Source organism: Amorphotheca resinae (assembly GCF_003019875.1).
Source record: "Amorphotheca resinae ATCC 22711 unplaced genomic scaffold M430scaffold_8, whole genome shotgun sequence".
NCBI classification, from domain to species: Eukaryota; Fungi; Ascomycota; class Leotiomycetes; order Helotiales; family Amorphothecaceae; genus Amorphotheca; species Amorphotheca resinae.
The window spans coordinates 1,326,831-1,351,368 of record NW_020194478.1 but is presented as its reverse complement, the minus strand read 5'-3'; the positions used below and the strand labels follow the sequence as shown (position 1 = coordinate 1,351,368).

General features: G+C 48.4%; 9 protein-coding genes across 9 annotated transcripts; 5 read left to right on the top strand and 4 right to left on the bottom strand.

Annotated features, from left to right (window-relative positions):
• Window positions 1–421: 421 nt before the first annotated feature.
• Window positions 422–2,264, top strand: M430DRAFT_142714 (glycoside hydrolase family 76 protein). Its single transcript, XM_024862779.1, has 3 exons — window positions 422–878; window positions 931–1,510; window positions 1,566–2,264. Exons 1-3 carry the CDS (start codon window positions 658–660, stop codon window positions 2,130–2,132), a joined length of 1,368 nt encoding a protein of 455 aa, XP_024719808.1. The 5' UTR covers window positions 422–657; the 3' UTR covers window positions 2,133–2,264.
• A 1,174-nt stretch (window positions 2,265–3,438) lies between these two features.
• On the top strand, window positions 3,439–5,159 carry M430DRAFT_43461 (hypothetical protein). Its single transcript, XM_024867624.1, has 3 exons — window positions 3,439–4,044; window positions 4,094–4,637; window positions 4,729–5,159. The coding sequence occupies exons 1-3, from the start codon at window positions 3,685–3,687 to the stop codon at window positions 4,770–4,772; spliced, it is 948 nt and encodes a 315-aa protein (XP_024719807.1). The 5' UTR covers window positions 3,439–3,684; the 3' UTR covers window positions 4,773–5,159.
• Window positions 5,160–6,257: 1,098 nt separating this feature from the next.
• Window positions 6,258–7,039, top strand: M430DRAFT_258043 (hypothetical protein). Its single transcript, XM_024865301.1, has one exon. The coding sequence runs from the start codon at window positions 6,402–6,404 to the stop codon at window positions 6,891–6,893; it is 492 nt and encodes a 163-aa protein (XP_024719806.1). The 5' UTR covers window positions 6,258–6,401; the 3' UTR covers window positions 6,894–7,039.
• A 1,019-nt stretch (window positions 7,040–8,058) lies between these two features.
• M430DRAFT_59836 (hypothetical protein) lies at window positions 8,059–9,273 on the bottom strand. Its single transcript, XM_024868825.1, has 2 exons — window positions 8,577–9,273; window positions 8,059–8,507 (listed from the first exon to the last, which is right to left on the bottom strand). Exons 1-2 carry the CDS (start codon window positions 9,218–9,220, stop codon window positions 8,171–8,173), a joined length of 981 nt encoding a protein of 326 aa, XP_024719805.1. The 5' UTR covers window positions 9,221–9,273; the 3' UTR covers window positions 8,059–8,170.
• Window positions 9,274–9,828: 555 nt separating this feature from the next.
• On the top strand, window positions 9,829–11,081 carry M430DRAFT_43458 (hypothetical protein). The gene has a single exon (XM_024867623.1). It carries the CDS (start codon window positions 9,897–9,899, stop codon window positions 11,025–11,027), a length of 1,131 nt encoding a protein of 376 aa, XP_024719804.1. The 5' UTR covers window positions 9,829–9,896; the 3' UTR covers window positions 11,028–11,081.
• Window positions 11,082–11,985: 904 nt separating this feature from the next.
• On the bottom strand, window positions 11,986–12,609 carry M430DRAFT_29197 (hypothetical protein; the record flags this gene model as incomplete). Its single annotated transcript, XM_024865853.1, has 1 exon — window positions 11,986–12,609. The coding sequence occupies one exon, from the start codon at window positions 12,607–12,609 to the stop codon at window positions 11,986–11,988; it is 624 nt and encodes a 207-aa protein (XP_024719803.1).
• A 360-nt stretch (window positions 12,610–12,969) lies between these two features.
• On the bottom strand, window positions 12,970–16,727 carry M430DRAFT_59833 (hypothetical protein). Its single transcript, XM_024868824.1, has 4 exons — window positions 16,466–16,727; window positions 16,281–16,403; window positions 13,591–16,229; window positions 12,970–13,529 (listed from the first exon to the last, which is right to left on the bottom strand). The coding sequence occupies exons 1-4, from the start codon at window positions 16,699–16,701 to the stop codon at window positions 13,363–13,365; spliced, it is 3,165 nt and encodes a 1,054-aa protein (XP_024719802.1). The 5' UTR covers window positions 16,702–16,727; the 3' UTR covers window positions 12,970–13,362.
• A 351-nt stretch (window positions 16,728–17,078) lies between these two features.
• On the top strand, window positions 17,079–19,202 carry M430DRAFT_20508 (hypothetical protein; the record flags this gene model as incomplete). The annotated part of the gene is made up of 5 exons (XM_024864313.1): window positions 17,079–17,088; window positions 17,149–17,188; window positions 17,247–18,681; window positions 18,734–18,904; window positions 18,960–19,202. 5 exons carry the CDS (start codon window positions 17,079–17,081, stop codon window positions 19,200–19,202), a joined length of 1,899 nt encoding a protein of 632 aa, XP_024719801.1.
• An 883-nt stretch (window positions 19,203–20,085) lies between these two features.
• On the bottom strand, window positions 20,086–24,218 carry M430DRAFT_43454 (hypothetical protein). The gene is made up of 2 exons (XM_024867622.1): window positions 22,630–24,218; window positions 20,086–22,579 (listed from the first exon to the last, which is right to left on the bottom strand). Exons 1-2 carry the CDS (start codon window positions 23,951–23,953, stop codon window positions 20,463–20,465), a joined length of 3,441 nt encoding a protein of 1,146 aa, XP_024719800.1. The 5' UTR covers window positions 23,954–24,218; the 3' UTR covers window positions 20,086–20,462.
• Between the last annotated feature and the right edge of the window lie 320 nt (window positions 24,219–24,538).

Here is a 24,538-nt window from a genome sequence, read left to right as displayed (position 1 = left end):
GAGTAAAGGAGTGCTGTGGACCCTGGGTCTGGACCTTGTCCATCGACCAACACCATCAACACCAACACCGACAAGCTGGCCACGGCTTCAGACCTAAACCTCTCACCTATCACTCTATTGCGTTTCCTTTGCATTTTAATTCTGTTGATAACTTCATACACACAACTAACCTCGGCCATTGCGGACGGTTCATTTGCTAACCTAGTAACCGCCGTCTTTTGTGCCCAATTACGCGGCAATTTGCCAATATTTCCTTGTGCTTGCCAAGCACTGCTTGGCAAATCCACTATATCGAGTCGAATTAGTATCTTAAACTCTCGGCATCGTCAGTTTTGCCCCCCCGGAACGTTTGGGAAATACGCAACTTTGTGAGAATATAAGTATCCGGCTGTCTGGGCGCTTCTCTCAATCATGGCTGTGCTGGGGCAAGTGCTTGGCAGGCCCGTCTTCATATTTGGACGTTTTCCCGTGCTCTCCCTCCTCCAGGCATTTCTCGTTCGTTATCCTTCGTCAGCCTTTCACTCGTTACCTGCAATAAATAATTTCTTCTCCTTAATCCAGGCGGCTCCGGTCTGTCGCATGTAGAAAGTGGACCTCAAAGTCGAATATTTTTTTTGTATTATTATTTCTTCGTGCTATGGTCGATCACTCAACATCATGAGGTTACCTTCATCATGGGTAGCTACGGCGGTTCTCTGCACGCTTGCAGGTCAAGGTGCTCGTGCAGCCATCAGTTTGGACCTAGCATCAACGGAGTCAATCAAGAAAGCGGCGAGCACTGTAGCATATGATTTGATGCGCTACTACACGGGGAACAACACAGGTGATGTGCCAGGAAATCTACCTGATCCTTATTATTGGTGGGAGGCTGGAGCTATGTCCGTCTTGTCACATTCCATTGATTTGGCACTTCTGCTGACGTCCGAGCAGGTTCGGGAGCATGATAAACTACTGGTACTACACAAACGACACCACTTACAACGACGTCACTAAGCAAGCACTTCTTCATCAAGTCGGCGAGGAAAACGACTACATGCCGAATAATCAGACCAAGACGGAAGGAAATGACGATCAAGGGTTCTGGGGCATGGCTGCAATGACAGCAGCAGAGACGAGATTCCAAGATCCTCCTTCCACACAACCGGGCTGGCTTGCACTTGCTCAAGGGGTGTTTAACACACAAGCAGCAAGGTGGGATAACAAAACCTGTGGTGGGGGACTTCGATGGCAAATTTATAGCTGGAATCAGGGATATAACTACAAGAACAGTATCTCGAATGGCTGTTTCTTCAATTTGGCGGCAAGGTTAGCCTTATATACTGGAAATACGATGTATTCAGATTGGGCGGTCAAGACATGGGACTGGGTTTCTGGTGTAGGACTGTTGTCACCGGCTTATGAGGTCTTTGATGGAGCGCAAAATACGGATAATTGCACGGCAAAGGATCATACAAGGTGGACATATAATGCGGGAATCTATCTTCTCGGAAGTGCAGCGATGTATAATCATGTGAGTCTTCCCTCTCATCAATCGTCGTACTCTCAGTCCTAACTTGAAAAATAAGACCAACGGCAGCGCAATATGGCGTGAACGCGTCATGGGCCTGCTGAACTCCTCCGAGGTCTTCTTTGTCAACGGCACCATGTACGAACCTTGCGAGTCCGGTATAAAGGGATGTAACGTAGATCAACGATCATTCAAAGCCTACTTCGCACGTTCCCTCGCCGCCACCGCGGAACTCGCGCCATTCACACACTCCATAATCATGCCAAAGCTCGCCAGCTCTGCCGCAGCGGCGATAAAGACCTGCACCGCGGGAAACAGTGGCACCCAATGCGGACTGAAGTGGACAACCGGAGCGAACGATGGGAGTCTGGGGGTAGGGGAGCAATTGGCCGTTCTGGAGGTGGTCCAGAGTAACCTCGTTGATGGAGCTCCGGGGTGGGTAAGTGCTGTTCGCGGAACGGGAACGAGTAAGGGGGATGTCAATGCAGCGAATGGATCAACACACAGTGAAGAATCCCTGATCATGGGACGGGTGACGACGGCAGATAGGGTTGGCGCTGGCATTGTAACAGCATTGGTTCTGTTGGGAGTTACCTGTGGATGTGTTACTATGGTAGTAGGGTAATAAATGATTTAATCCATGTTTTAGCTGTATTGCCTTGGTTCCGCTCTATAGGTAGAGATGGAAGGAAGTTGATCCAGATTCGTAAAGGGACTGACTGCTAGGTAGAAGAATAACCTTGCTTTTATATCTCAGTCATGCTGCCTGCAAGTACTGTACAGTAAAGTAAAGTACCGTACAGCAAAGTAAAGGAGATGCTTTACCTACTTTAAGGTACCTTGAGGTACTACGTATGCTTATCTCACGTGACGCAACCTGCCACGGCCACAGCCACTCGGCAATCCTTTGCAGCCGCAATGCTTGTTTCACCAACCCTTATAATTATCATCTAACCTAGCTTCTGCCATTCCTTCCAATATTCCCCCATAAGCGTGAGCTAAGGAGTAGGAATCAAGGATTTCAAAAGCCTCAATCGGCTGCGGGGTGGTACGTCACGTGGCTACCTACCACTCCTGTCCAGACGATGCGTCCATGGCCCGTTCAATCTATAAGCCAAAGCCCGAAACAATGGATCGGTGTCAGAGCTTCATCAGCGCCTTGATCTTCCTTCAGGTACGCTCGCTGGATGTGGTAAGATCTAATTCTGTAGCTGCACCACAGCTCAGAAGGGATGACCAATGATTGCGTCTCGCAGCCGCCTGCGATTTATGGCCACTACTACGCTCATGCTCAGTCAAATCCCTAGCAACATGTTCAATGTCATAGGTTTGTTCTCGTTCGGGAGACTCAGACCCCTAATTATGAGGTAAACCTTAGTTGACATGTCTTATTATACTCCGTACGTTGGCAGTTTTGGGTTGGACAGATGAATTTCATGCACTACTGGTATATGTCCCAGTCGGTTCGCATAATGGAGGAACACTCCACAGAGTCCACTGACACTCTGGACTACTCGATACTGCGAATAGGCAATGACAGGGAAGTACAACAAGCTTATCGTTTCAAAGGCATCGAAAGAAGCGGGGAAATGCTCCGCTTACCAGCGGTTGGCTGGTTTAAATAAACTGAATCCGCCAATCCTCTGATCCACTGATCCCAGATCCGCTGAGGCTCAGCGACCTCACCAGATTCAGCATGAACCTCAGCCACCAAAACCGGAAGCGTGAGAGAGATCTCTCTCAGCAATGGACGATGAAGAAAATCCATATATTTCATGTCCAATCCGTCAGTGAAAATCCATCATCCTCATCAACGAGCCTTCCAACAAAACAATCCTCTCTCTTCCTCATCCTATGTCATCATTTCAAGAGACGATTCGATTTCTCAGGCTCCGATTTTCAAGTCCTTGGAACTTCGATCTTCGAGGCCGAAGAAAGTCCTCTAGCCAGTCTTACCAGGCTCTACGCTCCTCTTCCCACATCAGTATTCTCGAGTCGACCTCACTCCCTTGCTCGCCATAAGCTTTGACTCCCTCTTAACTTCGAAGCCTTGAAACTGGAAAGACCTGAAGCATCAACGGTCAGGACTGAAACTCCACAAGAATAAATTCGCATCTACGAATTAACCCCTTGATCCTAAGCGACTTCCGATAACAATAGCCCGACACAAAGCAACAATGGCTGACACCGACTCTCCTGTCGAATCCAAGGTACGGGAAGTTCTCCACGACATCTCATTTTTTGAACGATATGATCTCCCCGTTTCACCACCATTTACCCCTCCAATGAAGGGACAAGCAAAGATGGCCGACTCCAAAGCTCCTTTCACTCCCATGAATCCCGCTTTGGATAAGATGTTCCCTAAGTCACCTCCCGAGAGCCCTCGCAACACCCTCAAGAGGAAGTTCTCGAACAATACCCAATCGGCACTGGCAGGTATCTTGACTCCTCCTTCCACCCCTCCAACCAATATGATGCATTCCACTTTAGCCCGAACCATGACTGGTAGTGATGCGAAGAAATTTGATTTCACAATGGTATGTCCCAGCCCTTCCAACTCCGCATTTCGCTAACCTCCCCTTTCAGTCTCAGACCAGCAGGAGATCCACACTTACCAGGAGGCCCACCATCATCACAGCTGACTTTGGTGATATGTCGCCATCCCGGCGCTACTCCAGAGTATCCAGGTCCTCGAGCTATTCGTCTGCCGCCGGCACCCCTTGTAGCTCCAAAGACGCCTTGGCTAGATGCAAGGAGTACGAAGCTCTCTCCACCGAGTCCCAATACCCGATTACCTTGCCCTCACCATCGTACTTCGCCCGAGGTAGCACGCCCCCTCCCAACACCCCGATGTACCCCATCGCCGGGCTGGTCCATTACGACGGGGAATCCAAGCAGGCCGGCGCGCAAGGGCAATCCTACCCAGGGCGCTCCAATCTCGGCACCTCATCAGCACTAGGCTTTGGATACCCGGCACAGTACCCGACGCTGCCGGGGCCTGAGGACTTCAAGTTCCAGGAGCGCGGAATCGAGGATCTGGAGAAGCAGCGCGTGAGGGGGTATGACGACGAGGACGGCGAGCGAGCGCTGAAGGACCCGGGGCACCCGGACCACAAACGGCACTGCAAACGTAAGGCACTTCTCTGTTGCATCCTAATTGCCATGATCCTCGCTCTCATCCCAATCATCATTGTTATTGTCGTGGTGCTGAGGAAACACAGGAAACTCCATTCTCGATGCGCCAGTGTCCCCGGCTTCTACATGAATGGGCAGTGGCAGGACGGATACCAGAAATGTTGAAGTTGAAGAAAGAAACGACATTTCATTTTTTTCGAGTGTTGGGCGGCGTTTTGCATCGCATGCATCATCAGGAGTCGGGGAAGGCGTTTGGCGTACTATCTCTCCATTTCTCTTCCTCCTTTCTTTTCCCTTCGAAAAAGATCAGGGCTTTCTTGCGGGACTCGCAGCTTTCAGGAGGAGACCTTCTTTTTCTCTCCCTTTTATACATTTCCTTTGTTACATTTCCTATGTATGTAGAATTAGGCATTGCATTTTCCGGAGTTAGGATCTGGGTTGAGTCATTTTTGTGGAGTATGTAGGAGTTTAGGAATTGAAAAGGGGATCCTTCTTTTGACACTAGTCTCTCTGCGCTTCTAGTAAAAACTTCTGATATTCCTGAGAGGAGGTTCATTTTTGAGTGAGCAGAGAAGCAAGTTCTTCCTCGGGTCCCTTTATTCCATACCTTCGTCTTCACCTTCATCTACATCTTTATCCCCGTAACTATGATCCGGATCTTCCTTGCCTCATACCACATTTTGCTATATATATCTACCATAAAACTTGAAATCTCTCCTCTCCTGTAGTAACAGAAAACATTTCGCTAGCTAGCTACATAGGCTCAAAACACGAAAAGTTCAACAACAAAGAACTTCGCACATGAACCAGCCCATTTTCAACAATTGCGCAACATCTCAAATCCGTCTGTCGATCCCTCGAGATTGCTCTATTCTGCTTTGTGCGTTTGAACTTTTCCGTACAGGCTCGGTCGTACTTTTTGCTTGTTTGTGGATCGGAAGGGATCTAGTCAGGAATAATAGAAGGAATACAGAGATGAGATGTCTTTAGATGATAGTACAGTTCGCTGGGTAGGGGGCGTAGGACGCAATGAATGGTATTCATTGTCTTGCTCCGCCTATCGTAGCTCCTAGGGTATTCTTAATTCCAGCGGTGCGAGGTTAAAAGAATTATTGAGTTTGGAAAGAGAGATAAATTACTTGGTCTATCAGCCTAGAAGCGTTAAAAACCTCAAACTTGGAGAATGACCAAGGCCGAAACACCAAATTTAATCAACCGAAAGAGGAACGATAAAGCCCCAAACTTTACCTTAACCAATCAAGAAATCTTCATTATCGACACATATACCTGTTTAAATATAGAAGCCCTTTCAAATATCACGTGGTCTGAAGTCAATGGTTGGTGGTTGAGGTAGGTAGGTAGGTGACTAAGCAGGCAGGATCTCGAGGCGTCGAATCCTAGGGATCAGCCTTAGGATCAAATCGCAGCTGCGGATTTGTAGGCGACCGACGATCAACCTGAGGATTCTCTTGGAAGACGCGGCGGATTTTTACAAGGCAGAGCTGCAGAAATGAGGATTTCTTCGAAACAGAGGAATTGCAACGCCGACTTCATTCACAGGCGGTGCAGCTCAGGCGGATTCTATATAGGATGATGAAGGTTCCACCAGTATATACTTCCGATGTTGAAATTCCATTTGTGTTCGAAAGAAATTTTTGGATGAGAAATGTGATGTTGTTCCAACCTACTACTTGATTTTCAGAAAGGAACTTTTGCTCCCTAAAGAAGATTTCTCGGCCGTCACGTATAACGAAAAACAATGCATGACGATGAACGAGCGCAACCTACGAACAAACAGACCACCCCAGAGCTGTCACCGCGATCAATCCCCAAAGACTCTGTCATGAGCAAAAACGAAAAGGATAATAAACACGCAATATACAACCCATTCGCGGCGGTTGAAGATAACTCACCGGAATCATTGTATTACGCATCGCCGCAATATCCATCGGCTCAAAAAATGGACCAGAGCAAAGATATCAAGTTTGGGAATGTGGACTGGACAATCCAAAAACCTGATCCCACAAGACCAAGAGCAACATCGCATGTGCAAGTAGTCAAGACGGTGAAGTCGATATCGCCAAGGCAATCTGTATCAAAGCCGCCGTTTTATCGGCCTAGCGATTCTCCCAGCCATTCTCCCCCACTCGCTTCAGAACCTCACAAGTCTCCAGGATTAGGTATCAAGCTCGGCCAGCAGAATAACTGGGTAAGACTTTTTGACCCTCCTGACAGACGAAGGCTTGACTGACACTTACAGTCACCCATCGACGAGAAAGACCACAGTGGAGTCACTACACCGCCCCTAACATACTATACACCATATCGAGAAGAGAACTTCCGGACTCACTTGGATGAAAAACACCCCTCCTGGGAGCCAACCCAGGCACCTGGATCGCGATACATCCCCTACCGAGGAGACTTCGAAGATGTCGAACTCGCGAGACCCAAGCAGCCCGGCGGGTACCCCCAAGTCCCTCCTCCCTACCTAGTCCAGCCGACGCCGACCGCCGCTAGATCTGATAAATGTATATGGTTCCTGTATGCGCTTATCCTCCTCATTCCATTGGCAGTCGCGTTGGGGGTATTTGGCGGCGTGTATCATTGGAATTTCAGGGACGAACGGTGCTCGATATCGGGAGGAAAATGGTCTGAGGATTCGAAGACGTGCCAATACTGATAATATGTGTATAGTATGTTAAGGCCTGGAGGAGGCCTGTTGTATATTTGCTGAGATGTTTCTTTCTTTTCTGGCGTTTGGTCCGAGCAGGCGGGGAAGCCGCTCAAGTTTGTACCATTTCAAAAATCAAAAGGCTTGAATTCCTCCTCATTCTACCTCCAGACTGTAATTGTGCCAGTGCGTCCTATCCCCATCTCCGGAGTCATCTTATCGGTATGCGGGCGCCCAGAGAGCAGGATTCGGCGTGCGGACCGCGACGTTGTGACCTGAGTGTGCGTATCAGTTGAGATGACCGCTGTCCTGCTTCAGCCTGCTTTCACTCATCAAGGCTTGGCGATGATCGGTCTCCGTCGACTCATGTACGAAGAAGCGCGAGGCTGGGCTATCTTAAGCTCAGAAGAATTCCAGAATGCAGATGGATTCAGAATGGTCTAGGGCGTCTACCTGACGAGGTCTAATTTTGGGATTCGAGAGCCGACGCTAAAAATAAACATCGAAGCTTGGACACTATGCCTAATCTGAGCTCCCCCTATCGCGATTTGGTCCGTGGGCTTATGAAATCCCGCTGTTATATAAGGTACCTTACTATATAGTTTTGGGACTTTATTTCATTCTCGTTTGATCGTATTCCTTAAATAAGGCTGGGACAAGAAGAGAAAAGAGAAGGGATCGGTAGGTACCTAGGTAGGTAGGTAAGGTAATATACAGCATATGCACGTGACTCGGGTAGTACTGTGGCTCCTTGGGCATCTAAGCTTCCATCACACTACCCTAGGTACCTAGGTAGTTAATTCTTAGTGGAATGTTTATTTCGGGCTAAACTTGTAGCATTACGCTAAGACCACCTGCTAGCCCACATGTACAGTTGGAGTCTCGCACAAAGGCCAGCCCAAGGGGTCGCTAGAGGTAACAGCCAATACCTCGACGTCCCGTTTATAAACCATCTCAATCCTAGGATTTTCAATATCTAATGAACAGATACTGAGAGTCACCTCAAGGTGCTCAAGCTGCGGCAAGCTCTCCAAGGGCCCATCAAGAAGCTCAGCAATCTTCACGAGATGCTTAGCCAAATACACCACCCAGCGGTTGGTCTGCCAGTAGCTCTCTGATACGTATATCTTCCGATCTTTCGTCACGCACATGAGAGTAGGGTCTTCTTCGGAAAAGGTTTTTAGAATTGCGTCACTATTGCGCGGATTAGTATGAAAGGCTACTGCAATGCATTTTTAGAGAAAGGGGCGATTAACTACTCACATTCTTTCAGGTATTGCGCCAGAATCGTCCCAGTACGCATAATCTAAAGAGTAGCTAACAGGTATCGCTTGGTCGAGGATTAAGCGTTGAATCTTGTTGCCAAAGAACCGGACCACCGTGTCGACAAGGTGCTCTGCCGATTTAAATGATCCCAAATCAACAGTCAGTGTTGTCGGCTGCCACAACAGGCGCTCCAAGTGTTCTGCCTCCTGCCGAAACGGCACTTCCAGTGGTTCCCAACCATCTTTAGTCTCTTCGTATGTCAACATAGGGGACGTGGCGTACTCGAACCGTAGATGCGCTCCTAGCGGGCGACAAAACTCGATGACAAAAGAGCGCGCCTCGTGGCAAACAGCAGAGATCGGGAGAGAGGCAACGAGGGTTTCGAAGTCGTTTTCTTCGAAGCGCAGCTTGAGCACACCAGGATGGTCCAAAATACGGACACGTAAAGCTTGCTTGGAGTCTTCTGGAATGCTGCCAGTAAGTGCCAGTCGCCGCCGCTCCGCCCAAGAATACTCCTCCGCAGGTGGAAGACGGTCCGCGAGGTCCTTGACATAAATTGGGACAGCGAACTCCCAGATTTTAATCCTTAGCTCAAAGGGAAGTTCTGAAAATCGAGGAAACTCAGATGCGATTTGCGACATCGTTAACTCGACAAAGGGTTGGAGGAAGCTTGAGTTGAAGTTGTTCGTGATTGTTACAGAATAGTTGTAGGTTGTAAACTATCAAACCAACGGATGTTGAAACGTGCACTGCCACAAGCACAAACCCCCCATTTCTATTTTGACGACCATGAGGCTGTGTAATATCATAGCTGCGGCCGTTCCCGCTCCCCGCCTCATTCCCGCTCCCCGCCGCATTCCCGCTCCCCGCCCCGTCCCCGCTTCCCGCTCCCAGTCCCGCTCTTGCTAAAATCGGTACTAACAGCAGAACGTTAACATGTTGGATTGGCGGCCGATACTCAATTTTGGCTCTTCCAAGGCCCAGTCCTCTCATCCTACTAAGACGGACTGCGAACAGGATCTGTGCCGTTCCTTAAGGAAAAGTTGTTGCAGCCACTCTTCACTCAATACAGTAAACCAAGACTTCCTTCAGGAATCTGTTGTTCTTTGGAGAGCCTCATCTAACTATCAGTTGTTGAGCAGCTCTAGACATGTGCACACACACATATATAAGTAGAAGTCTTTCTCCTTGGATAGAAGTATACATGAACAGTCCAAGATCTTCACATCATAAACAAATCCCATCAATTCGAGTCTATTCTGCTTGTTTCATTGCTTTCCGACAACCCTTTTCCTTATATTCAGCCGGGCTACAGCCATGAAAGCCCTTAACCTTCTCCTATTTGCCGCTATTTCTTTAGGGGGCTTTGGTGAAGCTGCTCCTTATGCAGCTAATCTCGAAGAAACCTTACCGTCGCTCGAACCGGTAACAGGCGAAACACTACCTGTACTTCTACCAAGGGACGACAAGATCCCCGCCTTCAAAACCGTATCGCTAGCACCTCAAGCAACCTCTTACCACTTTTACAAAAGCTCCGACTCTCAAACAGATAAAGACCCTGCTGTGGCGGCCGTCCTCTCTAAGATGAAGCAAGATGGGCTCTTCACCGCCGTCGTTATGCGTGGAGCGAAGACGTCGATTGTGGGTCCCCCCGAAGGCAAGGTAAGGCCTGATAAATTCGTGATGTCGCAGCAAAAGAAAGGCGAGAACGCCCTTGTCACCAATGGCGGCTTTTTCATCGTATCAGATCCTCTTCTAAAGGCGGATCTTAATGGACCTCCTCTCGACCCGAAAAAGTACCGAGCCTTCGCGGTCGGCCCCACGTCTGTCTCCAAGAACAGTGTCGCTGTGCCCGGCGTGTATGCGGACCTTTATGAAAAAATCTCCGGCGACGACGGTAGTTTCTTGACTTCCGGGCCTGACTTAAAGAAGCCGGTCGACACGAAAATCCCCGATCCGAAGCTAGCGAACACAAAGGCCGGCCGGCTACAGTACTGGGTCAAGACTCCCGACGGAAAAATGGTTCCCAACCCTGCCAAGGACAGAAACAACCCCTATTTGCAGACCGTTTTTACACACTTGCCCGGCGGGCTATGTACGGTGAACGAGCCCAATGAGAGGAACGTGCTGGTATATGTAGGCGGTGGCATAAAGATTGCCGTTACCTACAACTCGCAGAGATCGAAGGGCATGAGGATTAATGAGCTGAGGACCTTGATTGACCAATTTTTGAAGAGCTATTTGAAGAAGAGCATTGACGACACCCAGATAGCGCTCAATTTGGATGGCGGCGGGAGTATATTCATGGGTTGGTTAAAGGATGGGAAGTTGAGCATATTGGCTGCAGGAAGTGTATCTGGCGGGCCAAAATTATACCCTCAGAATCCTAAAGGATTGGCGTCCGGGTTTAGGGAGGTGCCGAACATGGTGAAGCATGATTTAGTTTAGGAGATGATACCCCCAAAAGTTTTGGTTTTAATAGTTCAATCGAGTTGGTCCCACAATAGGAATAAAATACTAGAATTGCATTCTCGAAAGTAAAGTCTTTTCTGGAAGAGTACCTTACGTCCGCTCTGCGACAAATAACTCCACGGAATCGGCCTCCGCCACTCTATTTCTCCAGATAGTAGGTATATATAATAAAATAAATGTTTGTCTATCACATACGACCACAGACTAAGGAGAATTGGGCATCCCGTCCGCTCTGCCATACACAAGCCTTAGATCGGCAGATTAGTAGTTGGGTGGGTGACCACCAGCGAATACCTGCTGTTGTATGTTTTTTGGTTTTTTCTTTTCGTCCTTTTCTTTTTTCCTTATTAGACCAGCCCGCTTTGGAATAACTGTAAGCATCCAAGCCTTACCTCTCTTACATAGAAACCTTCTGCGATAAAACTGCCGCCTTTTTATTATTTTAAGTATCCAGGAGACGATGTGAGCTGGTGGCCGTTAAGCGAGCCCCTTTCCATTGTTCCAGCTCGACCTTGTCGGCGCTGGACTGTATCCGAAATGATTGAATGCGAGAAATCTAGGCTCTTTATTTAATAGAAGGTCGCCATTATATTTAGTTGTGCGTTTTGTACTACAATGAACAGGTATCGTTAAGGCGCCATCTTTGATCACAATTGATGAATCACTTTATATCACAAGAAGAAACTATGATTCTAGGAATGGGAATCTTTTCAATGAATTCATTTGAAGTTCAAGCTCATGCGCCGACTCATACTCTAGGCAAAGGAGCCTCACTTCCTCCATGTGTAACAGGGCGATTTCCTAGGAAGAACCTCACGTTCCACCCTCAGGAACGGGCCGAACGGCCCTAGAGGCTAGATATACTGCCATCTGCATGCTGAGCAATTGCTAGGCACTTGAATAACTGTTGGATTGGCTCTCCAATACTCTCACTTCAAACCTTGAACCAATCATCGTACATGGCTCGCAATCCTCCTGACCATAGCAGCCTATCATATTCCTTCACAAAGAACAAGTCCCTCTCCCTAACCGATTTGCCCAACTCCGACGTAGGCTTCGACTTCTTCATCATCCCGATAGCCTCGTTGACCTCAACCCACATAATCTGCAATCCATCCCGGCCCTCCACAGACAGTAGTTCAGTCTTCTCCTTATCCTCCATCATTCTCGCAACATAGCAAAAAGACTGCTGATGCAAATCACCCCTCCACTCTTCCGCCGCCGCAATACACTCCTCATACACCACAACCTCGCAACCGAGTTGCTCTTTAACGCTTTCTTCGCCCGCATTCTGGTGATCTGCATCGTACGCGACGATACCGTTGGGTAGGCTGTAGTAGCTTTTGTCTTTGTCTTCCAGAACCGCCATGTGGCCGATGGCGTTGATCACGATGATCCGGACGGCGTTGCGGTTGGTGTAGGTACGCTCCTCCTTCTGTCCTATAACCTTGGAATAGTTTCCGATGACCTGCTTGACCGGGGCGTTGCTTTGGTATTCGCGCGCCGTGCTGTTTGCGCCTCCCATGGTTTCCTCGACTGAAAGTTCGGTTGATGGCATTGGTGTAACGGACAGGTTTATTTGCGCGCGGGTTTATTTGAAAAATGTGAGATGTTCAGATAATGTGTATTGAAACAGCCGCATTAAAACAGGGAGGAAGCTCTTGTTGGAATGGATTGTTTATTTTCGAATGTGAGGTGAGGTGAGGTGTTCTGAGACACGTGCGGTAGGCGCAACTATCCTACGACTCGGACGAAGGAGCGTTCGTTGACATCCGCTCTGTATTGGAGCCCTCCGAAATGAGCTTTGGAGACCATAGACTCACCGCCTGGCGCAAAGAGATGAAAGTCAGATATATTTTACGCCCAAAGTTGTGACTTTGAGAATTTCAGGAGAGGAGGAGTTGTGGTGACGGGTAATGGGCAAAGTACCAAGTTCTTGTTATCTAAGATTGTTTCATGCTTCTTGCTACTACAGTGTAACTATTTGTTGCTTGTATCTTCAGATTATATATTGAGAGTTATTCTCTCCTCCTCGTCTCGTCGTAGTGCCTGATGGCTGGAAATTAATGAGGTTGACGCAAGGACAGGATTATTTTATATCATTTCCACTCTGAGAGTCATTGAACCGCCTGCGGAAGCTCCCTTCGCAAGTACTACTATAAAGCAGGTTCTGTCGCATTCTGTACTGTAGTGATTCCAATCAAGGTTCACTCCAAAAACCCCGGCCAGTTTGACGCCGTAAGAATGACCACTCCTTGTCACGGAGCATCTGAAATGAAGTTCCTTCCCAGCCTGCCCCAGTCTGGTGTACTCAGAGCTGCGTATCTTCCATGCTCCCAATAATCTCCCAGTCATGTTCGTCACTTTTATCACTTTCGTCGTCGTCGGGCTTCTTAGAGATTTCCAGCACCACTGTCGGACACTCCAAAACCCCAATCGGCTTGACATTATAGTCATCTGTCCATCGATCTCCCTCAGCTGCGGGAAGGTTAGAGAAACTTGCTCTACATCCACGCAACACAGAAAGGGAATAACTCACTCCTCCACGTATCCGGCGAACAATATTCATTTGCTGCCCAAGCAGTAACATGCACATGCCCAAAGCTGTTATACCGATTTCCAAATGCCGTGATCTCAATTTTTTGCTGGCCCTCTTTCCATTTTCCCATCTCCAAGGTACGAGGTTGAAGTGCAATCCTGCCAATCTGCTTCCTGCTCCTGACATCGGCGACACTGAGCACGGGACTCGAAAAATCCGGCACATGGAGTGATACTTTCGAGGTAGACGGTTTAGGGAGACAAGGAACGGAGAAACTGCACTTGTAGATGATATTTCCAACATAGAATGGTAAACCCTGAGTCGTTATATCTCCCCAGGTTAGCTTTTTGGGGTCAAAGGGTTGCAGGATCGCAGAGTTGCCCTGCAACGAGACATAGAAGTTGCCCAAGAGATAGATTCGTTCAACATTTGTAAGTATTCCAAAGGGGAAAGAAAGTGTCACGGTATTTCTTCCCTTGTGTATGAGATAGTGTGGAATGGGAACGGTCTTGATGTCTTCGTCAACCCACCATGAAGGTGTATTCTGACCGGCAGATGAAGGACGAGGAATAGGGATATCGTTAACCCAAATTCCAATCTTGCCTCCATCTTCGAGTGCGAGCATTGAAGATTCAGTGAAGGTGAATTCGGAATGAAGTGTGAAACGTAACGTAAGCTGTCCCCTGGGGGCTCGCTCTGAAGACGGAACTGCCCACGGTTGCTTGAATTGCGCTCCTTTGAGAGGCAGCTGAAAACGCCTACGTATTATGTTGTCAATTTTGAGTACCTCTGTCCTTGGAGACCAATCTTCGTCGTCGACTTTGTACTCTGCATAATCGAGCATGAGAACATTGAGTTCTGAAAGCTGAACACCCTCCAACTGGATCTTTGAGGCTACATTAAAATATTGACCCGAGACCGGAGGGCGGAAGAGTCGAATAGCAGTGCTAGTAGATGGTGATAGTCGGAGAAGAAGGCTTGCACAACCTTCGAATTTGTAAGGAAATACCGTCCATCCCTTATTTACAGAACTGTCCATTTGTATCTGCTCACCCGAAAACGTGTCCATTTTCTCAACATCCCAAACACCTTTCAGTTGTACTGTAGTTTGGAAGGATGAATTGCGGTCTCTGTTGCAGATAAAGACAAATCGTTTATCGCCATCCTGCCGCATCTGATATAAGAACTTATCCTCGGCGAGACTCCCTCTTATTGTGACTCGAAGATCTCGATATCCCTCTATCGCACGAATAATGCTCTGATTACTCCAGAAAACATTCTCACTGTTCTCAATCGTAGGACTCGTGGGGGGTACTTTTGCATCTACCAGACCTGGGCTGCTACCGGCAATGATAACTTTACCGCCAGATTTAGAAAAAGCTCGCAAAATTTCGAGCGTCGTAGACCTGATCGTCTGGAGGTGGGGTAGGATGACAACGTCGTATTCGCAATGGCCGACTGATAACTTCCCGGGTCGTTGCCTGCCCACCTGTCCGGGAAGCAGGCTCTCGGAGATAAAGTCAAAATCGATGAGTCCGTGAAGCAGCCAATTCGTAAGATCAGAAAAGGCTCTATCACGGAAGCCCAATTCGTGACCGCTCTCATTTGGTCCAAAGGACAGCCAATAACTCTCTATAGGATGAATAACGCCAACACGTGTGAGAGCTCGCCCGCGTGTCATAGCAACTCCGACCCTGGCGAAATGATCTTCAATGTATCCGTACTCTTTGTACCATGGGCTTTGGTAACCTATGGATGCAGGGTAGTCTCTCTTGCCTTCACCGGCCATGCTGACCCAAGTCAAATGGTGAACACGGAAGGTAATGCCAAGCGCTGCTTGCCAGTCACCACAGCCTTTGTGACCTTCGAACGTGAAATACCAATGCGTAACTCCATAAAGTTCGCTCATCGCACCTCGAAGCCCATTTTGACGAGCAACGCTTGAGACCTGCTTTGCCGTGTTGTATTCTACCCAGTCCGCAAGTAGGTCCATGCCCGGCATATCCATACTCCGGTAACAACGCATAGCTTCACCAAGAGCGCAAGTCTGCGAATGCAAAGAAGGTTCTTCCATCATATGTCCATTGAGCAAAAGATTGTTCTTTCTGCACCAGCCACTAAGTTGGTCCATGAACGCAGATACGAATCTCTCACAGGTATGATCATGATATCGATACCGTATAACGCTTGGCTTGCCATCTGGAAGGTTCCACACAATTTCCGGTAAGTGCTCAATAAGATCCAATGAGTATTTCTCTTGAAATGTTTCGGCAAGGTCCGATGTCCAAGGGAAGACAACATCGTTGTCGCCCCTTGGATTCGATAACTGATTCTTGATATTCCCGAATTGTGGTTCGTCTGTAAATATGCAGGGCACAGTTATGCCAAATTTATCCCCGACATTTTCTTTATAGACCTCATGGGTAATATCGATGAAATGGCCGATGGCTTCCTTGCTGAGAGTATCTACATAAGTTTCTCCATTGAACCATGGTGATCCACCGTTGGTTTCGACATATGCAAGCCAGAGCTGAGAGTCTGACTCGTGCACATCGATATCTTTCAGCATTCGACTGGATTTAAGGCATCCATTCTCATCCAGGTCAATGACATAGGCAGCCAAAAGGTGTGCGCTTTCACTGTATACGATAATTTCGTAAGTTTGAAGGCCTTTCTTCGAATTAACTTACCTGTCGGGGTCATCTGAACCACGAAACCGAGGTGTGAACACAATATGCTTTGCTTTGAACTGTGGATTGTCCTTTACAACCCTACCCCCTGAAGATCCAGAGGGCCACCGATCATCATCGTACCTGTTACATGTCAATTCCAGGATTCGGATGACAGCAGATCCTTCGATTCTATGAAAACTTACAAGCATGCAAGCAAACCTTTGCTTTCAGCATACTCCACACAAGAACGAATCATATTCATATACTCATTTCCCATATATCCTGTATCGAGCCCAGTTCGTGAGTGCATATGGAAACCTCCCATACCCATTTCCGCAAAACAGTCGATCTGTCGTAATAATTGGCCTTCATCAAGTTTGGTATTCCATGCCCAAAATGGACATCCTCGATATTCCGAGGTTGGATTCTTGAATAACATGCTGCTGAACGGCTCTCCACTCTTTGGATAGGTTAGAGGATTTGCTGCCCTCGCTGGGCCGCTTTGATTGGTCGCATTGGCCATTTTATAAGAACCAACGACAGGAATGCGATCCAGTAGGAGAAGTATTATCCAATATTCTTAATGATAAGAGACACCACTTACGAAGTGAGAACGAGATACATAGGAGACAAAGACCCCGTTTGTAAGTGATATGTTTGCGGGGTAAGTAGGTGTAAGGTATGTATGATGTGAGGTCCCAGAGGCGAGCTTATGTGGTCCCAATGGGGCAACGCGTGTTTTGTCGCGTATACCTTAGGTGATCAACGCGACTTCAACGACGAGAACAAGTATGTCTGTTTGATATCGTCGTCAATATGGCATCGGGTACGGCTTCCCAATTCTAAATATATTATTCTTTATTGAATAATGCTAATAGATTCGCAGCCCGCGAAGAACGCATTCAACAGCGCCTCCGTGGGGCCCAGTGAGTGCTTCATAATCTCCCCACCTCGTACAGTTACTGACATGATTTCGCGCATTAGGAGGCGTCAGGTCAAAGATGTCGACTTCGGGCTCACTTTTCCAGTTATGCCAGCTGTGCCAGCCGTGCCAGCCGTGCCAGCTCCAGCGCAACAAACTACACCATCTCAGCCGAGTCCTCAACCAGAATTAGCCCCTGGATTATCCACCCAAGCAAGCTCTACTGGCCGCTCCTCCATTGCGAGAGTCACGGAGGAAAACGGTGTGCCAATCATACGGAATAGCGCCAATGATGCGAACACATCTGCCAAGAGGAGGAAACTTGATACCGATCAAGCCGCCTCATCTTCGACGCGAAGTACCAGATCTTCCTTGCGCGCATCGAGACCCGATATCTACGATCTACCCGAAGATGATGCGAGAGAATCGCCTGCTGCAAATATCATGAATCGCCCAGTTGGACAGGACGCAGATGTTGGACAAGATGAACCAAAGACAATTCCTGAATATGAATCCAGGCCTGGTGTTTCCCAAACGCCGCCGTCGCGGCCTGCTCCTGTAATAGAAGAGGTTACGGAGAGTCCTAAGGATGCGCCTGGAAGTGGCCATAGGACGCGTTTATATCTCCACGAAGCGACTCTACAAAGCTCACAGTTACTTCATCAATTGCAGGATATCAACACTACAGATGCCGAGAGTATAGATACCTCGCCAGTACTTCGAAGGAAGCGGAAGAGAGGAGAGACTACCCCAAAACGACTAGTTTCATCTGACGAACGACCACGGCACAGTAAAGGTGGCCAGCCAGATATTGAGGAGCTTGATGAACTCTCCCCTGAACAATTGCGTGGTCGAAGCAGAGAGCCGAAGCAATTGGTGAGAGAGAAGGTCTCTAACGTAGAAGTAGAAGAAGAAGAAGTCGCCAAGGATTCAACAGAGGAAGCTGAAGAGATCAGTGATCATGAAGCGGCAGCTGCTCTAAATGAGAATCGAGGACGGAGAATTTCGAGAAATCGTGCAGTTGAGTCTCCTGACTTGGACGAGTCAAGTATACGAACACCAACCGTCCCGCAAAAGGGACGGGGGAAAGCACGCCGGATCTCCGAGCCCGCTCAGCAGCGTCAACCGAGAAAAGCCCTACAGCCGAAAGCCAAGGCCAACTCAAAGACTTCCAAGAAGGCGTCCAAGAGTTCTAAACTTCGCATTGGAAGTCCAATACCCATCACAGTTCACCGTTTTACCCGGAGACCACTCTACGATGACGAGGAGTCAGATGCTGACATCCTTAATTCCGAAATCCCTTACATCAAAAGAGGAGGAGTGAACCCCATCGATGTTCTCAGCCAAGTCTGTCATGAAATCATCGATTCTGGCCTTAGTACCCTCGAAGAAGGCAGTAATAAATCTAATGATTCTGCCTTAAGACGAGAGTACAAGACGAAATGGCGTGCTGTTGAGGCTTTTGGGAAAGAGTTGCAAGATCGATTACTTGAGCACGTAAGTATCTCTACAGCAGATCTATCAATCACGTTTGCTGATCAATTCTCAGACTATAAACCTGGAAAATACATTTTCTCTCGAAAGACGGGTCCGAGAAGAATTGAAGAAGAAGCTCACCCTTCGAGAAGACATCCGGCGTATACGAGCTGAAAGGGAGCAAATCGCTCTGCGCATGGATGAAATCCGAATCAAGCACGAAAAGGAGACAAAAGACGCTCAGGTATGTCCTCTTAGACCACTCCTAAACATGAATCAAGGTGCTAACCCACTCTTAGGAACGCGACAGCCTCAATAACACGATCCATGACATCGAGTTAGCAATCGAGCGCGGGAAAGAACAGCATCCACATGACTCCACAGACAGTGCAGTTGAGATGACTGGCATGGAACTCCTCCTGAAGCGTGTGGCAGGAGAGGTGAGCAACAAGAGCGACTCTGGTGGCATGCTGAAGCAGATCAAGGACTTTAATGCATTCCTAGAGCGAGCAGCTTTGGCGCTGGAGACTAGGAAGAGTTAAATGTTATGTAACGAATTAATGATACCCAATGAACGATGTTATGATTATTCTGGCCAACATTCTTTAGTGATTCTATCAGGTCTTGATACCTCTTAACTCCTTTGCAGCAAGCTGACTTCTGGCTTCCTGATCCATGCTTCAGTAATCAGAAATCCTTGCATAACTCACCTTTTCGCGTTATTAATATGATAGTCAAATACATACATCAACCATTGCAAAATCCCACTCCTAACGTCCCCAAGAACCCCCACGCCACGACATGTTGCTCGTCGCAGCCGTGATGTCGATATTCAAGTTGACAAACAACTTCGACTCTTGTAATTGTATATCTATATTGATCCCTACCATTTGCCCTTCCCATGAAGCAAAATCCAGACACGAAGGGAGATTACGTCGCTGAACTTTGCGGGAATCTAGATTCATGGTTTGAATTCCAGCGCTGTCAACCGTTCCAATGGCGAGTGGGGATAGAAGAACAAAGGCTGTATATTAGGTAGATATGAATAATTGATCAAGACGTGTTGTGTTTTTAAACAGGCTTTCGATCAATGGAACGAATCACAAACTATATAAGATAGTCATCAAATGTGATCAGCGACTCTAGCACCGTGCCACATAGCTGAATTTTTATATCTTTATTTCATTTTTATTTTATGTTTAAGAGAGTCTTACGAGCCATTCGTACGGTACGGTTGGGACGAGTAAAATTCGGCTGTACTTACTCTTTGTTTCCAATATCGTTCCCTCCACGACTTGAGCTCAAAGATTTCTGGAGAGTTTGGGGGTCACAAAGTTGATGAAGTGCCGTGGGGGATGGTATCACACTGGTGTCAGAAACACCGCTGAGATTTTGCAGGGCTCAACAAAGGCACTTCCAGTTGTTGTAGGTCATACAATCATTATCATTCATACTCGTCTATTAACAGTTTATGATGGAGACTCAATCTAAGAGAGCTCCGACTAGTGGACACCCATGAAAGGGAATCGCACCACTAGACTGGCTCGATCTCAGAGAATCATCCATCCACACAAAGAGAGCTCCGACTAGTAGACACCCATGACAGGGAATCGCACCACTAGACTGGCTCGATCTCAGAAAATCGTCCATCCACACAAAGAAAGACCCGACTGGTAGACACCCACAAAAGGAAATCGATCTGAGAGAATGATCCATCCACACACGTACGCACACACATGATATATAATGACACACGCCCAAACACCTGCAATGCAACGTATCCAATGGCCTAGAGACTAGGCCTAGGTCTGTCTCTTCTTAGCCCCATCAATGCTAACAGTAGTCTCCTCGATGCCCTCCCATGGTAAATCCAACTCGGAATCGTCCTCGTCGTCGTCTTCGTTCTGATGCTGTGTGGTCTGCTTGCCACCCTTCTTTGATCCTTTGGTAAAGTCCTCTGGGTCAACTCCGATGCTCAAAAGTGTAATCTCAATCTCCTCCTCGCTCATTTGCTGGCCGCACTGCTTCTGGCCTTCTAGGACATCGTACAAAGCATATACCTGATCCGACTTGATGTCAATGGCTTTGAGGAGCTTGTCAAGGCGCTTCTTCAATGCCTTGCGTTGTCGCATGCCCAGAGATGAGTCATGCTTGTTGTACGCCGACTGGATTCTGGCGTGCTCAATCTTGAGATGTGCGATCTCGTCGTCCAGGCCTTTGATAACAGTCGCCAGGGCTAAGCCGGGATCGACAGATGGACGAATGGTAGGTTCGTCTTCGTAAGGCGCAGGGACAGCCATGCGCTCGGAAACAGGAATTGGTTTAGGGATGTGCATCTTGTGCTTCACCCCGGTATTGTTTTCAAATGATGCGACTCGGTTGCAAACTGTGCAGTTCTTGCAATCATGTTTGCAGAGACCATCGAGAATGCGACGGGCGTTGGCAGAGAGTGCCGGATGCTCCGGTGCATTGTTGTGGATGTTCGATGAGATGTCCGGAATGATGAACTCGGAGGTCATGTCCTCAGCGGCGTTGCGGCGACGTTTGGTGCGTGCAGAAACAGCACTATCGGAGTGACGACGATTCCGGGAGGCCTCAGATCTAGTAGTATGGTCTTCTTCAACTCGACCGTCGGACTTGGCACTCTTTACACTCACACGAGCGCTCAGGTCAAACTCATCGAAGTTCTGGGGGCCACGGTTCTTCAAGATGCCCGTCAGTCCCTGGGCAGAGGCAGGACGAGAAGATCGCGCAGACTGAACGGATTCGAGGGTTTGGGCGGTATCGTCATGTGCTGCTGCTGCTGCCAGTGCTTCCTTCTTCATTGCCCTCGATTCCCGGAGCTGTTGGCGAAGATCGCCCATGAAGCCGGGGCCCACGATGCTTTCGTAATCTGAGCCATCAAGTGTGTTACCTTCTTGGTTATCGGCATCTCCAGTGTTCTTGTGGATTGTCGTGTCCGAGCTACTTTCCTCGTCATACGATTCTTCGTCGTTGACACTCTTGTCAACGATCTGTTGGTTCTGTGTTTCTTGGACGACGCGGTTGTCGATCTCCACATTCTGGGAGTTGCGACGTGACTGGGAGCGAGATCCAGGGCGGAAAGATAATTCGGCTGGCTTCCACCCCGCCGATTTGCTGGTAGAATATTCGTCTCGAGCGGAAGAATCGTCATTTGATGACTTCATCTGCTCCAAGTGCTTCTGTGCCTGCTCCGTGACTTTAGAAGCGGCCTTCTTCTCTTTGGTCTGGCTTCCTGACTTGCGTTTGCTCTTGGTTGAGCGCGCTGAAGCTGATTCTCTTCGAGAGATCGTAAGATCAATCTCTCGTGTGTTCTCGCGCATCTCGTGCGTCACTTCTTGCAATTCTCTGACAATTTCGTCCTGTCTCTGAATTTTCCTCTGAAGGGACGATTCCTTCTTTTCCCAGTGTCGAGCATTTTCTTCGCTCTCCGCAACCAGCTGAGCTAGCTTGCTCCTAAGACTAGATTCCTTCTTCTCCCAGTCTCGAGCATTCTGCTCGATCTCAGCAGCAAACTGTGCTAGCTGATTCTTGAGAGTTGACTCCTTCCTTTCCCACTGCCGAGTGTGCTCCTCATTCTCTGCGCCGAACTGAGCGAGCTTGGACTTGAGAGTTCCAACTTCCTGTTTCAGCGCCTGTTCTCCTATCCTCCAATTATGAGTATCTTGGTCGGCGTCGGCCATAAATTGTTTCAAGTGAGCCCGGAGGGACTCGTTTTCATCCTTGAGGTTGTCATTCTCGCCCTTCAGCTCTTCAATGAGAATCTGCGCTTGGGCCAATTGTTTCACGGCCTGATCCCGCTCAGCCGTATTGGTCTTGAGACGGAGCTCTTGGTTTGAGACCTGCCTAATGGATGCATCGAGCAGGCTTTGAAGAGACAAGGCACGTGCTTCGAGTTCTAAGAAAGCCATCAGTAAGAAAATGGATGAGAGACAATATTGAACTTACTAGTTTTCTCCGCAACAATGTTTCTCTCTCGATCACTGCCTTCATCGCTTCCACTATCAGCCATGCCTAAGGCGCTATCCGCGCGTCGACGTCTCTCAAACTCTTGTTTCTCTGCCCGCAACTGATAATTATCTCTTTCGAGGTCATGAATGATCCTCTGAGAATTGGCCTTTTCCATCTCAAGTTCAGCAACTCTGGCTTTCAGCAAGTCGACAGACAAGTAGATATCCTCTTCTTCATCTGGTACTTCAATGCCATCGACGGGCTCATGTGAGTTGCCCGCAACTCCATTCTGGGCTCGTGCTTGGACTTTCCCGCCACGAGCAACGACTGGAACGCCATTGCTAGTCGCGCTAGAAACCACGTGGGAAAAGTCGGGCATGTTTGGAAAGGTGAAAGATTGTTGTGTTGGATTCGGAGTGGTTGAGGTTGTAGTATTATTCGTCTGTGACTTCCTTGTTGGCGGCCTGGATGGTGTTCCAGATGCGGCGCGAAATCTTTCGGCAAAGTCTGCATCGATCTGCTGCTTCTTGGAAACGGGAGCAGGATGTGGAGCCCGTGACTGGCCGCTGAATCGCGTGCTTTTAGTCTGGGAAGTCGTGGCGGGACGCTCATCAAAGATGATAGAGCCATTTGAATCGTCGGCAACACGTGCGTGCAGCTCTGCGAGGCTTCGTTGTTCTCCAGTAGCTGTATGACTGGCGTGGGAGATGTATGGAGAGCCGGTCTGGGAGTTCGTCGAAGGGGCGTTTTCCTTCTGTGAACTGGTGTGGCGGTGGGGAGTAGTGTCCTTCTTGGCATTGTTGCGCAATGCATCTTTCAGGATGGACTCCTTCTGGCCTTGTCCTCTGTGAGGGGAGGGGAGAATTTGGAAGTCGCCAATGACGATCGGGGAGTCGAAATTGTCTGAGTATTCAACGCGAGGTGCTCGGTTGGGCGTTCGCTTTCGTGTCTTCGCGCCGCGTCCGATTTCGATAGACTCCATAGAGTTGGCATCATCTGGCATACTACCCTGGGTGAAATCAGGGAATGCGCGGGCCAGAGCCGAAGTATTGATGACGAATTCTGGTCGTTTTGGAGACCAGCGGCCATATTTTTTGGCGGTGTCGCGAAGCTCCGGGAGTTTTGCTGAAAGGTTGTAGTCCATTTGACCAGTGGACATAATGGCTTCATCCCTCTGTGGATTGAAGTCGGTCATGGTCGAATCGGTGCTGACGGTGCCATGATAGGAACCGGTGGACGAGGCAACCGAATGGTCGAGGTCTCGAGACATCTCTCGATGAAGTCGCGATTTTCGTCGCGGTGGGGGTGAGCTCGCCTGCATGGCGCCCTCACTGGTGTGTAGTTGTCGCTGTTGTGCTTGTGTGTATGTGTGCGTATGTGTATTGTGTATGAGTGGGAGGGATGTATCCAAATGCCTTTGTTGATGTTTTGATTCGAGACGCGTCGCGTGAGAATTTAGTGGTTCGAAGCGCTTCAAGTCGGGGAAAATTAGTCAAAAGACAATTGAATCCAAGAATGACGAGGAGAGAAATGAATTTTGAAGAGAAGTGGTGGGTTGCGGGTGAGATCGTGTTGTTGTTGTGTTGTGGTGTTTTGATGGGCGCACGCAGACCAGGGGACAGGCCGCCCTTATAATCGTGGACCGGGTTGGTGATCTAGCTATATATGGCTAGAGTCGTGCCTTCCTTGCACGGGGCGCTCGCCTAACCTCGCGTATTCTCGCCTATGGGCGTTGTGAGCCGCATAAAATGGGTCAATATCAGTAAAACACAGGTACACGGCCCCATCAAGACACCTACTTGCTTTCTGTGATCCCTACATTCCACTCATTTCGTTCGAAAAGCTGACAGAATTTTCTAAGTCCTTAATATCCCTTAAGTCTTAACTCATAAAGGCATTTACCTTT